This window comes from Quercus robur, chromosome 6 (genome assembly GCF_932294415.1).
Source record: "Quercus robur chromosome 6, dhQueRobu3.1, whole genome shotgun sequence".
Classification (NCBI taxonomy): domain Eukaryota; kingdom Viridiplantae; phylum Streptophyta; class Magnoliopsida; order Fagales; family Fagaceae; genus Quercus; species Quercus robur.
The window spans coordinates 21,136,266-21,151,082 of NC_065539.1; the positions used below are offsets into that span (position 1 = coordinate 21,136,266).

General features: G+C 38.4%; 1 protein-coding gene across 2 annotated transcripts in view; it reads right to left on the reverse strand.

Moving 5' to 3' along the window:
- Nucleotides 1-14,817, reverse strand: part of LOC126733218 (uncharacterized) — a 49,441-nt gene that overhangs the window by 8,123 nt on the left and 26,501 nt on the right. For both annotated transcript variants that reach the window (XM_050436433.1, XM_050436432.1), the window contains exons 17-29: nucleotides 14,559-14,781; nucleotides 14,078-14,468; nucleotides 9,907-10,056; nucleotides 9,582-9,803; nucleotides 9,205-9,426; nucleotides 7,734-8,387; nucleotides 5,740-6,000; nucleotides 5,299-5,646; nucleotides 3,515-3,927; nucleotides 3,009-3,438; nucleotides 1,393-2,694; nucleotides 430-690; nucleotides 56-346 (exon numbers count right to left, since the gene is read on the reverse strand). In XM_050436433.1, the coding sequence (XP_050292390.1) occupies nucleotides 56-346; nucleotides 430-690; nucleotides 1,393-2,694; nucleotides 3,009-3,438; nucleotides 3,515-3,927; nucleotides 5,299-5,646; nucleotides 5,740-6,000; nucleotides 7,734-8,387; nucleotides 9,205-9,426; nucleotides 9,582-9,803; nucleotides 9,907-10,056; nucleotides 14,078-14,468; nucleotides 14,559-14,781 (5,168 nt within the window). The remainder of the gene's footprint in view (nucleotides 1-55; nucleotides 347-429; nucleotides 691-1,392; nucleotides 2,695-3,008; nucleotides 3,439-3,514; nucleotides 3,928-5,298; nucleotides 5,647-5,739; nucleotides 6,001-7,733; nucleotides 8,388-9,204; nucleotides 9,427-9,581; nucleotides 9,804-9,906; nucleotides 10,057-14,077; nucleotides 14,469-14,558; nucleotides 14,782-14,817) is intronic.

A 14,817-nucleotide genomic window follows, 5' to 3' on the forward strand; every position in this document is an offset into this window, starting at 1 on the left:
CAGAATAAAGCACCAAACTGAATCTATATATAATACACTAATAAAAAGCTTTCACCTGTGGAAATACAGTGGCAATTTTAAGTAGAACAAGTTTGCAATGAGGAGCCTCTGTCCTCTGCAGGGAAAGTAAGAGTTGCGGAATCCAAGAAAGCCAAACCCAGTGGGGTATGTGGTCCAAGTATTTATCAAATGCCTTCCCGACAGGCTCATTGGGAGTATCAAAGCTGAGAAGATACAGAACACGAGCTAGATGGCTTCTTGAGTTAGATACACCAAATTTGATACCTTGTAGAAAGCAGCTAACAGCGTATTCTAACCAAGTCTCTTCATTCGTTTCTTTATAAGCCTATAAGCATAAGATAGCAATTCAGTATTTAAAACAAGTCATCAATAACACCAATGACATAACAAGTAGATGAAAATGTATACCATGTCACAATAATTTCCCCAGCTTATCCATCCTTTAGGCAAGTTTTTGAAAAGGTTGATGGCATTAGAATATGCACTATTGGCATTTTCAGAGTCATTTAGCTTTAACAGGAAATCCCCCTTTAGGCGAAAAATTTCTGCTCTGTGTTTCACAGGAAAATATTCTAAATTAGTGCTGTTGATCAGATTGAGACCATTGGTAAGCTCCCCCTTCATTTCCAGCATAGCCTTTGCCTGTTCTCTTATCTTAACGAATGCCTCCTGCAAGCATGCAACAGAAAATTGTGAGACACCTATTTCTGCCATCCCTCCCCAAGACTAGAGAGATTTGAAGTCCAGAACATGAGGAAATGTAAGTTAGAAAACTATTAACAAACTGCTTAATAGTTGACAAACAGAGATGTAAGATAAAGAGGGAAGGAAAACTCCATGCTCCATGCTCCATGCCCATCCATGAGGTTCAAGATCACCACAGGGCATGTCTGGATATGGTTGCAAATTACCATAAAATCCACCCAAAGAATGAAAAAAAACAACTATCTGACCTAGCTTCCAATCACCAGAGAGACTTGAAGTCCAGAAGAAGAGGGTAAGGAAGAAGTTTGGTAATAGTTGATAGAGATGTATGCTCAGAAAGGATGAAAACTCCACATTTCTATGCCCACCAAGGAGATTCAAAATGACCACTAGACATGTCTAAGCATAAAAGCAAACCATTGGACCTAAAAATTATACCTGGGTTGAAAAAGTAAAATTTCATTATTCCTGGACTACAGTCAATTGCACAGATAAATTTACTTCAAAGTTATCTTAAATGGCCACAAATTCTGCAAAGTGGAACCATTTAATGAAGAATAGTCAAACTAATCAAAAAGATACCAAGTTTGGGGCAGAGAGGACACAGTTCTTTTTACCCCTCCTGAGCTAATCCAAAAAAAAAAAAATTGTTATAGTCTCTATTACCTGCACTTCCATGGTTGCATGACCATACATCTTTTCAAGTATTGCCACACAAACATCATAAAGGCCTTGCTTACAAGCAATGTGAGCAAGCCTGTTAACATTCCATGCTTTGTCACGATAACCAAGGTGATGAAGTTGTGGATTTGTGACGGAAAGATCCTTGAATGCATCTATGACTGCATTATACATTTCATTTCTCCATTGAATCAAATCGTACCAAACAGACATATTATCCCATTCATTTGGAGTTCTCAGCCTCCAAGTCTCAAGGATGTCTTTGAGATCAGCATATAGGTTTCCATGTACACCACCACCAACAGCATTTCCAGAGAGTTTGTTACCATTTGCAAGGTCCACAAGGATTCTAGCTGATTCTTGAACTTCAACTAGCTGCTGGAATTGCTGTAAAAGAGGAATCCTAGCATGAACAGACATTTCTGGCAACTGCCACCATTGCTCCAAAGCAAGATCGACACCTTTCCCCAGTATGTTTTCAGCATCCCCCACACCATTTGTGCTTCTGTCGTGAAGAGCAAAGAAGGCTTGAATCAATCGAAGTTTTGGAGTTTCTTCTACTTGAGCCTTCGGAATTACATGATCCTTCATATAAGCCCAATCAGGCAACTTCCAAAGACTGTCAAGTAGTATTTCATAATTCTCAATACTCTTGCCAAAGTCCACCAATGCATCCCACTGACTAAGTTGACTGGCACAGGACAGCCATTGCTCTTCCCAAAGACACATCTCAGCCTTTGGTACCGTGTTGTTATATGTGCCTTGAGTTGCCTTAACCATGGCTTGGTAAAAGAGGCTTTGGGCACGCTGCCAGTAACCATGCTGGACTAGAGAAATCCCAGCCCTAGTTTCTGCTGTGATTGATCTTTTCTTCCATAACCCACACCTCATATCTTCTTCATTAAGCAAGCGATAAAGCTCAGCCAGAGACTCAGAGCACTTTGTGTCATTCATGAACAACATGACATGACTTTCTAGCAAAGCCAATGCAATGTGCCATGCATTGTAAGTCTTTCCAATATATTTAATGAGCTCACTAGGCATCCTGGGTTGAGGGTGGCTCAACTGAAGCCCTTCTAGGAGTGCTTGCACAACATTTGGCCTGCTGGCTTGTTGCTTCTTGTGATAATCTTTTGAAAGGAGAGTAATCATTGGTTTAGCTAGTGCTACCTGCTCTTCCTTATTTAAGGTCACCCAGACAATGGGAAATACCAACACCCATAAATGGTATGCAACATTTGCATCGGTATGAGCCAGCTCTCTCAATGGAATAACAAGATCAGCAACCTGAAAGAAGGAAGTAAAAGGTCAACTTCTAATATGATGGGTGAAAGGCATTAAGTAGATAAGAATCTAGACAGCCTACCAACAGCAAGATAGAAAAAACAAGCTCAGAAAACAATATCGTACCTTTTCAGTCAAATGTTGCTATGTTAACAGACAATGCAAGTGCACCATACAGACATAATAAAGATACAACATGCTTGTAGACTACAAAACAACCATAGCTCACTTCTACAAACCAAAATGGGAAATCTATTATCTAATCCTTAAGCACAATACACTGTGGACCTAAACGGGCTAATTGTAATTGGTATTACCTTGAGTTTGCTCATCTCATTTAGAAACTGTGCATGCTTAGAAACAAGGGCATCAAACGTTAGAGGAGCATCCCCAGGGCCTTCTGAAACATCAGGAACCTGATGCTGCATCCCAGAACTATCTGGAAGAGGACCTGAAACCATAAGTGACGGCACCCTAGCTGAGTTTGGAGCTAGCGTAATAGGTTTATCCTCAACTAAGATTGCCAGAAGAAGGTCAAGGCCTTGCTTGAGCCAAAAGACATCACTCAAAGCTTCCCAGTCCTGAAGTTGGATAATAAACTGCAGCCTTGGGAACAATGATTTCCCAAGAGATTCATGATAAAGTGAGAAGAATTTCATCCTAATTTCAGGATCTCTTGCCCGTAAACCAAGCATGAATTGCCTTTCCACTTTCAGAAACACATCTTGACGAACAAGCAGGGGCAATCTGGAAGTCAATCAAAACATTATATAAAAAACATGGTGCAAAAAATATACAAGCTGATTTAAACTATATTGCTTACTTATTCGAATCAGCACAAGTTCCATAAACAAGCTGTAGGTATTTCTTATCCCACTCTTCCAGAGCACTTGGAGAAAAATTTTGTTTATCAACTTGTGAAAGCTTCTGAAGAAAAGAAACTATTTCCTTCGGAGTAAGAAAAGAACTCGATGTGACTGATGTGCCTGGTTTGCCAAAGTCATCTTCAATCCACCCTTTTACCACGTCAAGTATGCAAAGAAGCACACTAGAATCAGTACCTTTCTCTGAGAGCAAGGTATTCAAGATTTGAGTTATGGTTCGCTTGCAATCTGGAACAAGCATGACCCTCTCACTTATAAGCTTCAAAACCGAGTTTAGATTAGAGATGACCACACCAACATCAGCACCTTGACGAGAAGAAGTGACAGCAGAATCAGGATCGGTTCTCTGACCCTGGATATGGATGACAGTTTACTTAATGTAATTCAATAACAACAACAACAAGCCATAATCCCAAATTTGCTTAATGTAATTCAACAAATGAAAAAAAAAATAATGCAGAGTAAAATCACTAATGTGTAAAGTTAATCAGGCCAAGTAAAATCAACATAGATACAATCAAATATGAAGGCTCTAGTGAACAAGAATTACAAGGCATTTAACCTTAACTTGCAAATAATAACTTCTCCCAAGACCCCATGAGCCAGATGGACAACTACGACAGGACATCAACTGGGATGAATATTGTGCCAAATTTGGTAAATATAACCACCATGCCAAATCAAATCATACTTGGGTCATACACCAAAATCAACCTACTCAGCACATTAGGCTATTAGCCTCAGACTAGCAAGAATATTGACCATTGATCGAAAAGTATCCTCATCCATTCACATATTACAATCTTCACAATTAACAGATATAACAAATATCTAATAATTCACAAAAGGTCAGCAGATCACTGGAATCTCTTTTATCTACTCAATTTTTAATAGTCAAAAGATATCTGAAATAGTTTGCATTACCAAAAGTGATTCAAGTGAATGAAATTAATACAATGAAGATTCCACTTTTCTCAAATTAATGTTGTGACCCTTCACCTTTTATGAATCTTATCCCAAACTCCTTCCACTTTTATTTGAGAAACCCAAACCCATTACAACCTGAGTGTTTATTTCATTGTGCTTAGAAGGGGTAAACATAAAATCTAGTTCACCACATTCAAGTATTGATGAACACTTAAAGGCCACTATATTTTATTGTTTCTTTTTTTTATAGATTAATAGTTGGGGGTGGGGGGATTTGAACCTTGGATGTCTTTGTTGTAAACACCAGAAGCCAGAAGGTGCCAATTAAGCTACAAGGCTCTTGGCCACATATTTAATCCTAGCATAAATGGAAAATTATCAATCATTCAATTACTATCATCATTAATAATATCTAAACCGTGTACTAATACCAAAAATGGGAAAAAAATTTATCCAAACTATTTTTAGTCACATGGATTTTTGTAATAATAAGTAAGAATGAGACAGAGAAAGAAACGGTGGGTAAAGCTTATAGAATGCCTAGGACTTTTGTAATATTACTAATCTTAGAAATATTTTAGCAATTAAATTGTATAATCACACTAATCAGCTCAGGTTCAGGATCCCATTTCCTAAAAACTCAAACCAATCTCACAAACCCTTTTAAAAAAATAGAGCCATCCTATTAGGATTGGGACAGGTGTGCAACCCCACTAAACCCATCCGACTAACATTCCTAAAAAATTTGACCTCCCCATTGAAAACAGGGTTTACAAATGAGAAAATAGGGGCATACCGGTCTCGGATGAGAGCCTGCTGATGATCCCATATCTCGTGCCAGGCGTTGCAGTATACGAACCAAGAAGTTAGGATCAACGATGTTCTTCTGTACCTCTGTCAAGGTTTTAATGACAAGCAGAACAAAGCTAATTGAATTAGCAGTATTATCCTCATTTGATGCTTGAGGAGCTGTAACAATATGAATATGCTTCTGAATCAGTTCATCAACCTTCTGATACAATAGTTTAACATCTTGTAGTGTAGTGGCTGCTTCTAGGGGAAAAGCAACAAAGACCATCTTCAACAGTGAGCACAAGGACTTTCCAGCATCTAACATTTTATACTTGAAGCAGGGTTCAAGAATCTGACAAAACAAATACAAAAATAGTATCAATGTTGAAATATGAAAATTTAGTCACTAGACCAATCAGTAGAACTATTGGGAGCAGTGTCATACTTGAGAAATCTGATTTATATTATTTCTAATGAACAAATGTGGCTGCTTCTCCAAAACCTTGTTCATTACATCTAAGCCTTGTGCGAGAGCTGTGGAAGGGTCCTTTGACTGAGATGGTTGAATACTGCTCAGCAGCTTTTCTAAGTAATTGAATTTGACATTAGCATTAGGCCACACTTCTAAGGCTTGTGAAAGTAGCTCTAAGGCTTGTTTGTACATTATACTTGCTTCCTTGTCCTTAGGCTCAATGACCAAGGCAACCTGATCTCAAAAAGACAGGTAAAAAGTTATAAATAATCATCAGAAAGATTGAAATATCACGACACCTCAGACAAATCAATGAAGAACTGTAATAAATCATGTTAAGAACTTAGCCCACTTTTTAGTCCTTTAAAAAAAAAATCGGGAACAAACTTTTATCAAATTCATATTGTTCTATTAAGTTCAAAAAAAAAAAAATTCAATGCGAGAGACACACAGCACTGGGGCACCAAAAGAAAGACAGCATGTGCCTACGATGATAACTCTTCTTCATAAGCATTCTCTGCTTTGACTAATTTTTTTCAGGAAACTTCCATGTTAGATACTTCTTTTTGATAAATGCCATGCGAGATACCTCATATACATGTTAGACTTGTACCATGTTTAATCTGTATTTGTTTAATGGGTTCAACCCATCAACTGTAGGCATAACATTAAAAAATAAAAAATAAATTCATGGGAGTTGCATGTAAACTAATAAACTGGGACTAAAACAAAGTCAATAAATAATAGATTCCCCAAAAATTTGGAGTCAGCTATGAATTCTCAGCATAATATTTGTGGTTGGCCACATGTATTTTATCCATCATTGTATTCTATACAAAATCAGACTGTGTTACCCCCAAAAAAAAACGTCATTTTCTACTATTTCAAGTTTTTAGGTCTCTCTCTAACTCTTTCCATTCCCTCAATTTGAATCAAATCACTCTTCCTTTAATTTCTCTCATTTGCATATCACAACCATTTCAAGTGACTCCCTTGTCTTCTCATTCATAGGAGTCTTCCCTTTATTTAAACGAATTTCTTGAATTTGTATCCTATCTCTCTTTGTTCTTCCACATATCCATTTTCACATTATTATTTCAAATACACTCCTTTTAAAAACACATTGTTTCTTAATAATTTCATCCATTAAACTTACCACATAACCTCTCTAGGTATGCTATCATATGCTCTCTATATAAACAAAAACTATATGCTTTCTCCCTATCAATAAAAACTATATGGAAATCTTTACGAGGTTCTCTAAGTAAGAACATTGCTTCCACAGTAGACCTCCCCTACACTAAAACCAAATTGATTATCTAATATTAGTTTTTTGTGTCTTAACCTACGTCCAACTACTCCTGAAATTTCATGATGTGACTCAAGCTTAATTCCACAATAATTTATACAGTTTTGAATGTCTTCTGTTCTTGTATATATGTACTAAAGAGCATCTCTTCCATTTACTAAGTATTTTTCTAATCCTTAAAATCTTATTGAAAAGGTCTGTCAACCATCTCACACTCACATCACCTAAGCACTTCCAAAACTTCAATGGGAATTTACCAGGTCCCATGACTTTTCCCATTTTCATCCTCCCCCATACATCTTTTAACTTGGATGTCCTAATTCTTCAAAAAAAAACCTACAGGTTCATCATCAATTGGATTACTCAGTTCACTCCAATTTCTTGTATGGTTTTCATTAAATAATAGATTACACTACAGAAATTACATATGATACAAGAGTGCAAAGCAAGTACTACCTACATAAATATATTCTTTTTTAGTGCAGAAGGTGCAAACAAGCAGCAGATCAATAGGTTAAAAAATTTAAATCCATAAGGCGTTTTCACCGAAAGCAAGAACTACAATCAAACTGTAAAAGACAGATCTTTTTTTTTTTAATAAGCACGTCATCAATATATCTTAGTCATAGATGAAAGCACAAGCTGACAAAAGCCTCACCCTAATAAGAAAATTGATAATCATTTCTTCCATAGCAGCATTTGGCTTGAATTCTTCATCAGGTTGGCTAGCAGATCCAGGGGTTTCTATGTTAGGGATTGACGATGCACCACCAGGTGACATGACACAGAGGGATTGGAGACCAGGCTCAAGTTTTACTCGCTTTGTTGAATCCTCAGGGAAAGTAGACCCATCCACTGAACGCTTAGGATCAGCACCAGCAGAACCAGAATTAAATCCATCATTGTTCTGGCTGGGTACATCACTATCAGTAACTGCTTTCATTTCATTTTGCCTCTGCCTTTCCCAACCAACCACCAATCCAGCAAGTTCAATGGCAAGACGCCTGTTTTCTGCCGTGGTGTTATATGGCAACCCAAGGCGACTGAGTGAATTCACCATCTGCGGTACAAATTGTGCTCTGCAGCTGTAGAAGAGATCTGAATGGCGGACAATGAGCTGGAAAATGTGAATCAAATTAGGAATAGAGTGACCTTCCTCAACCAGAATTTTTTTTGTGTACCGTATCCAAATTGGCATACGAGAATCCCCAAGAGGCAACCTTCGAGGTAATGCTGGCATAAGTATATCAAGGGCCTGCTTGACTAGCATTTTATTTTCGGGTTGGCAAGTTCTAAGAAGTGCTACAAAAACCTGCAGTTTCAAATATTGGGCAGGTTACCATTAATTGCATTAAAAAAATGTGTTTTAAAAGATTCTACTAACACATGATTTAGCTTTTAAAAATTTAGCTTTAACTTCTCCAATAACACATGATTTTTTGGTTATTTGGTGGTAAAAATAATTTTTTTTGCTAAAATACAATCACCATTGTGAATGTTTTTATTGTTTTTGTTAAATTTTTGGGTTGGATGGTTGCTATTTGAATGAGGCTAGCTAGGCTTATTGAGGAAAATGGTAACCTAAGGTTTTGGAAGGAGGCCCAACTACAAAAATTAAACATATATAATAACTAAAAAAAAAAAATTTCAACCCAGGGAGGGCCCAGGCCCCCACCTGGGTCCGTCCCTGCCTCCTACTCCCCCCCCCCCCCCCCCCTTCCAAAAAAAACACACAAAAAAAAAAAGAAGTGTTTTAAAAGATTCTACTATTTGACATGAGGGTGGGACAATGGGCCAAGGGTACATTCTGAACACTCCCCCATACTGACATTATTAGTTACAGCATCAGAAAGCTAATTTCAGTGCAGAAAAATAGTCCTCTAAAATTTTTAAATGATGTGAACTTTGAGCAAATTAGACAATGAGATAAATAACTTGCACACCAAAAAAGGGTACATTCTGAATACTCCCAATACTGACATTATTAGTGTGCGCATCAGAAAACTAAATTACAGAGCAGTAAAATAGTCCAGAAAATTTCTTAAATGATGCAAACTTTGGGTAAATTAGACAATGAGATAAATAACTTGCACTAATATATTCCATTATGATATAAATCACAGCCATACCTGAAGAATAATTTTTTCTGGGGCCTGATAGGCCTCCAAGAAGTGGCAAACATTCACAAATGCCCACTGCTTACTGGCACTATCTTCACGTTTGAGATGATTCCAGCCAAACTTGATCAGCTCTTTCCTATGATGGACAAGGTCATTCTGAAGATACTTAAGAAGCAAAGTGGCGAGCTGCAAAAGTTCTATTCTCAAAGGTTCATCATATTCAGCAGAAACCTACAAAAGGGGTGCAAAATATTTGAGACACATTTTAAAAGAATCACATTGTAGAAATCAAATTGACAAATAATTTTCATTCAATTAATTATAAACAGGCTCACAAGAAAATTTCATGGAACACATAAAAGTTGCAAATGAAATCAAGAAAGCACCTCTTCTGGAGGATCAAGAAGTTTGTCAACAATTGTTTTTATAATACCAGGGTCAACAACCTCCCAACTTTGGCCATTTTGGAAAGCATGAGCAAGCATTGGAAGAATGAGCATTTGCATGACAACAACCAAATGATCATGACCAAGTTGTTTTGATTGGAAAAGGCTCAAAAAGTGCAAGAGAAGTGCTCTTTTCATGTTAGGTGGATAACCTTCCGCAACCTGAAAATGATTGTTTGCACTAGTAACAGATCACACAAATAACTAGAATACAAGGGAAAACTCTCCCAGGATTTAAAAAAATCGGATCCAAGAATCAAAGTACCTCAATGATATAAAACTCCTTCAGAAAAGTATAATCAATGCGAGTATGAAAAAGGAAGATGGAGAGTATATCGAAAAGAACATTGACTTCTGTTTTGTCATGTCTCAAATAATTCAGGAAGCATTTGACAAGCCACTTGCTTTCTTTCACCTGTATCTCAGTAATCACAAGAAGTCTCAAAGTCACCAATCAATTGACAAACATTACATAAAAAGTCCACAAATAAAAATGAAAAATGGTAAATACTCAATAATGCGATAAGTTAAAAGTAAATCAGATAGCTATTTCACAGTGACAAAAGAACAAGGTTTAATTAGAAAACATGGGGTTGAATACCTGTGTTAAATGAATTTACGACTTTTATCTTGGAATGTTAGGGGATTAAACAATCCTCAGAAGCGGGAAGTTTGTAAGAATCTTCTCAAGGAGTGGAAGTGTGATATTGTTTGCTTTCAAGAAACTAAACTGGCTTCTATAAGCTCTTCTATTGTTCGAAGCCTTTGGGGTAGTCCATTCCTAGACTGGGTTGCTCTAGATGCAGTCAACACTGCAGGGGGGGTGTTACTGGTCTGGGACAAGAGGGTTTATGAAAAGGTTGATTGTGCTATTGGTCAGTTTTCTGTAAATGTTTTACTGAAGGGGGTTGTAGATGACTTTGTATGGGCTTGTTCAGGAGTGTATGGTCCTAATGATGATAGTCAGCGGGGTGCTCTGTGGGAGGAGCTCTCTAGGATGCACTCTAGGTGGAATACGGCATGGTGTGTGATTGGGGATTTCAATATCATTCGATATCCGAGTGAGAGACTTGGCTGTGAGGCATTTAGCCCGGCTATGTTTGCTTTTTCAGATTTCATTGAGGCTAACTATCTAGTGGACTTACCTCTTGAAGGGGCATCATTTACTTGGTTTAGAGATTCAGGGATAGAGTGTATGTCAAGAATTGATAGAACCTTGGCATCGGTGGATTGGGTAGATCATTTTGGGAATGTGTCTCAAAGGGTACTCCCTCGTGTTGTTTCTGATCATTGCCCTCTTTTGGTGGTGGCCGGTAGTGTTAATAAAGGTCGTAGTGCCTTTAAGTTTGAGAATATGTGGTTGAAAGAAGAGGGTTTTGTAGAGAGGGTTCGGCAATGGTGGATTGGATACTGCTTTGTGGGTTCTCCAAGCTTTATTCTGGCTCGTAAATTAAAAGCTCTAAAAGAAGATTTGAAAAAGTGGAATAAGGAGGAATTTGGGGATTTGGCCTTTAGGAAGAAATGTCTTTTATCTGAATTATTGGGTTTGGATGCTAGGGAGGACTTGTTAGGCCTTTCTCAGGAGGATCAAACTAGGTGATGTCAGATTAAATGTGAGGTTGCACATCTTGCCTCTTTGGAGGAGATCTCTTGGAGACAAAAGTCCCAAATATTATTTGTGAAGGAGGGGGACAATAATACTCGTTTTTTTCATCGGGTTGCTAACTCCCATAGAAGAACTAACCATATTCGGGGTATAGAGGTGGATGGTGTTCTCTATGAGGATGAGGAAGTGGTGCGGTCTAAGGTGGTTCAGTTTTATCAGAGTTTGTACTCTGAGTCAGATACCTGGCGCCCTTCTATGGATGGCTTAGAGTTTGGATGTATTGAGGAGGATGAGAGGCTTATTCTAGAGAGGGATTTTTCGAAGGAGGAAGTATTTAAGGTTCTTCAAGAGATGGAGGGCAATAAAGCCCCAGGACTTGACGGTTTCACTATGGCATTTTTCCAAAAATGTTGGAGCGTAGTGGAATCAAATGTGATGGCTTTTTTTTTATCATTTCCATAGGAGCTCAGAGTTTGAGCGGTCTCTAAATGCTTCTTTTCTTTCTTTGATTCCCAAGAAGAGTAATGCTTTGAATATCAAAGATTTTCGGCCTATCAGCTTAATGGGCAGTGTGTATAAGCTATTGTCTAAAGTTTTGGCTAATAGATTGAGGTTGGTGTTGGATAAACTCATTTCGGAGTCGCAGAATTCGTTTGTTGGTGGCAAGCAGATTTTGGACTCAGTGCTTATTGCTAATGAATGTTTAGACAGTAGACTGAAGTGTCGTGCTCCAGGGGTGGTGTGTAAGTTAGATATCGAGAAAGCTTATGATCATGTGAATTGGGACTCCTTGTTTTATCTGTTGGAGAGGATGGGTTTTGGGGGTAGATGGAGGAGTTGGCTGAAGACTTGTGTCACTACCGTTCGTTTCTCAGTTTTGGTTAATGGATCTCCTATTGGTTTCTTTGGTAGCTCTAAAGGTCTAAGACAAGGAGATCCATTGTCTCCCCTCCTCTTTCTTTTGATCATGGAGGTTTTAAGTCGCATCTTGAAGAAAACTGAGGAAGGTGGTCTCATTCAGGGTTTTCATGTGGGTCCAAATAATCATACTGGTATTCGTATTTCTCACCTACTATTTGCTGATCATACTATTCTTTTTTGCGATGCTTCTAGAGAGCAGATCTTTTCCATTAGGCTGGTTTTGACTTGTTTTCAAGCTTTTACTGGTTTGAAGGTGAATGTGGGGAAAAGTGAGATTGTCCCTATTGGGGAGGTGAGCAATATCCAGTCATTGGCTAATATTCTTCAGTGCAGGGTGGGCAGTTTGCCTATGATTTATTTGGGTATGCCACTGGGTTCTTTGTATAAAACAGCCGCTATTTGGAATCCGATTCTTGAGAGGTTGGAAAAGAAGCTTTCAGGCTGGAAGCGGCTTTACTTGTCAAAGGGTGGTAGACTCACATTGTTGAAAAGTACCCTTTCAAGCCTTCCAACTTATTACCTTTCCCTTTTTACTATCCCTAAAGCTGTGGCGACTAGATTGGAATGTATTCAGAGGAATTTTTTATGGGGTTCTTCAGTTGAGTGTTTCAAATATCCATTGGTGGCTTGGGAAAAGGTTTGCCTACCTCGCGAGTTGGGTGATTTGGGAATTCGGAATTTGGCGTATTTTAATCAGGCCCTATTAGGGAAATGGCTTTGGAGGTATGGCCATGAAATCTCTCATCTATGGCGGAGGGTCATAGCCATGAAATATGGGGAGGGTAAAGGGGGTTGGTGCTCTAGAGTTTGCAGAAGGGCTCATAGTTGTGGGTTATGGCGGAGTATTAGTGAAGGGTGGGGAAGTTTTGCTAAGCATTTGTCTTTTGTAGTGGGGGATGGTTCTCGTATTCTTTTTTGGCATGACAAATGGACCGGAGATGTTCCTCTTAAAATTCTTTATCCCCAGTTATTTTTGTGTTCTGCTAATAAGAAGCTTATGTTTCTGAAGTGTTAAGCCCTTCAGTAGGTGATAACGACAGAGTGTGGAGTTTAAGCTTTTTTAGGGGTTTCAATGATTGGGAGTTAGCGGCTTCTTATTCCCTACTTCATTTCATCCAAACTCGGATCCCTAGGGGTGATGGGGGTGACAGACTTCGTTGGGATCTTAATGGAAGCGGGAAGTTTGACACTCGGTCTTTTTATCATAAGATTCGAAATGCAACTCCTTCCACTTTCCCTTGGAAGGGCATTTGGAAAGTCAAGGTTCCTAAGAGGGTGGCATTTTTTATGTGGACAGTAGCTCATGGTCAGATTCTTACCTTGGATAACCTTATGCTTCGTGGTCGCCCTTTGGCGAATCGCTGTTATATGTGCTGTTGTAATGAGGAATCTATGGATCACCTACTACTTTTCTGTCCGATAGCTCATTCTTTGTGGACTCATATGCTTCAGTTGTTTGGGATCGATTGGGTCATGCCAGGTTCAGTAGTGGATTTATTATTTTGTTGGTACCATTGGATTGGGAAGCATAGCTCTGATATTTGGAATTTAGTTCCAGGCTGTGTAATGTGGACTATTTGGACTGAACGGAATCGGCATTCTTTTGAGGATAAGGGGAAATCTGTGGTTCAGTTATTAGATTTGTGCCATCGGACCCTCTTTGATTGGTCTTGGTGTTGGGGTTTTTCGGATTGTTTTACCCTTATGGAATTCCTTTCGTCTATTAGCTTTTCTTAGTTTTTCTTAGTGGCTGCTTGTGTCTTTTTGTTCACTACCGTGAACCCTTTGTATTTTCATGCTTTTCCCTTATTAATAATATTTTCTTCTTACTAATCAAAAAAAAATGAACAAGAATCAACTATTAATAAGAGCAGGAGTTTCACAATTGTGTAAAATGAACTATACTTACTTGCACTAAGTTCAGTTCCTGTTCTTTATGCAAACGAGATATTCTTGCAGGTGACTTCCAAACAAGTACCAAGGTATCAAAGACCAAACGATTAGTTTGCAACCAGCCAGGTATCAATTTTACCAAAGTTTTGATAAGTCCAAGTCCCTGAAAATAAGCATCCGAAGTTGCACTAGAGGGGGCAGATGCTGGATTAGAACTATCAGGTAACGGAGTAACAAGGCCATCATCACCTAATATAGCAGCAGATGTATTTGAAGATCCCGGAGTCATAACCACATCAGATTTTGGTGAATATTCAGGGAAGGCACTTGCCAGTATCTTCTGTGGTGACTTTGCAAGTTCATCTCTCAAGGGTTGACCTGCATCTGATCGGATTATATACATAAACCTGGAAAAAAAAAAAAAAAAAAAAAAGAAGGAAGAAGTCAATATATGTTCCATATCAGAAAATTGACTTATATATACCAGTAAACCTTACCGCCTGAAGTATTTTGGTTGACTTAATCGAGCGAGAAAATAGTCAACAGCAAGCGGTGCATATCGATTTAAAAATTTAGTGAGGGGAACACGGTATGGACTGTTAATCTCACTGTATACTTGTCCTGGGGGAAGTGCTCCTTCCAATTCAATTGTCAAGGTCACAAGTTCATCAAGAAACTTTGAAGCAGCTAAGGGAAGCAAGTGGAAAAGCTCAATAATAGCTGCATAAAGCAGAAAAACCAACATGATGTCATCAG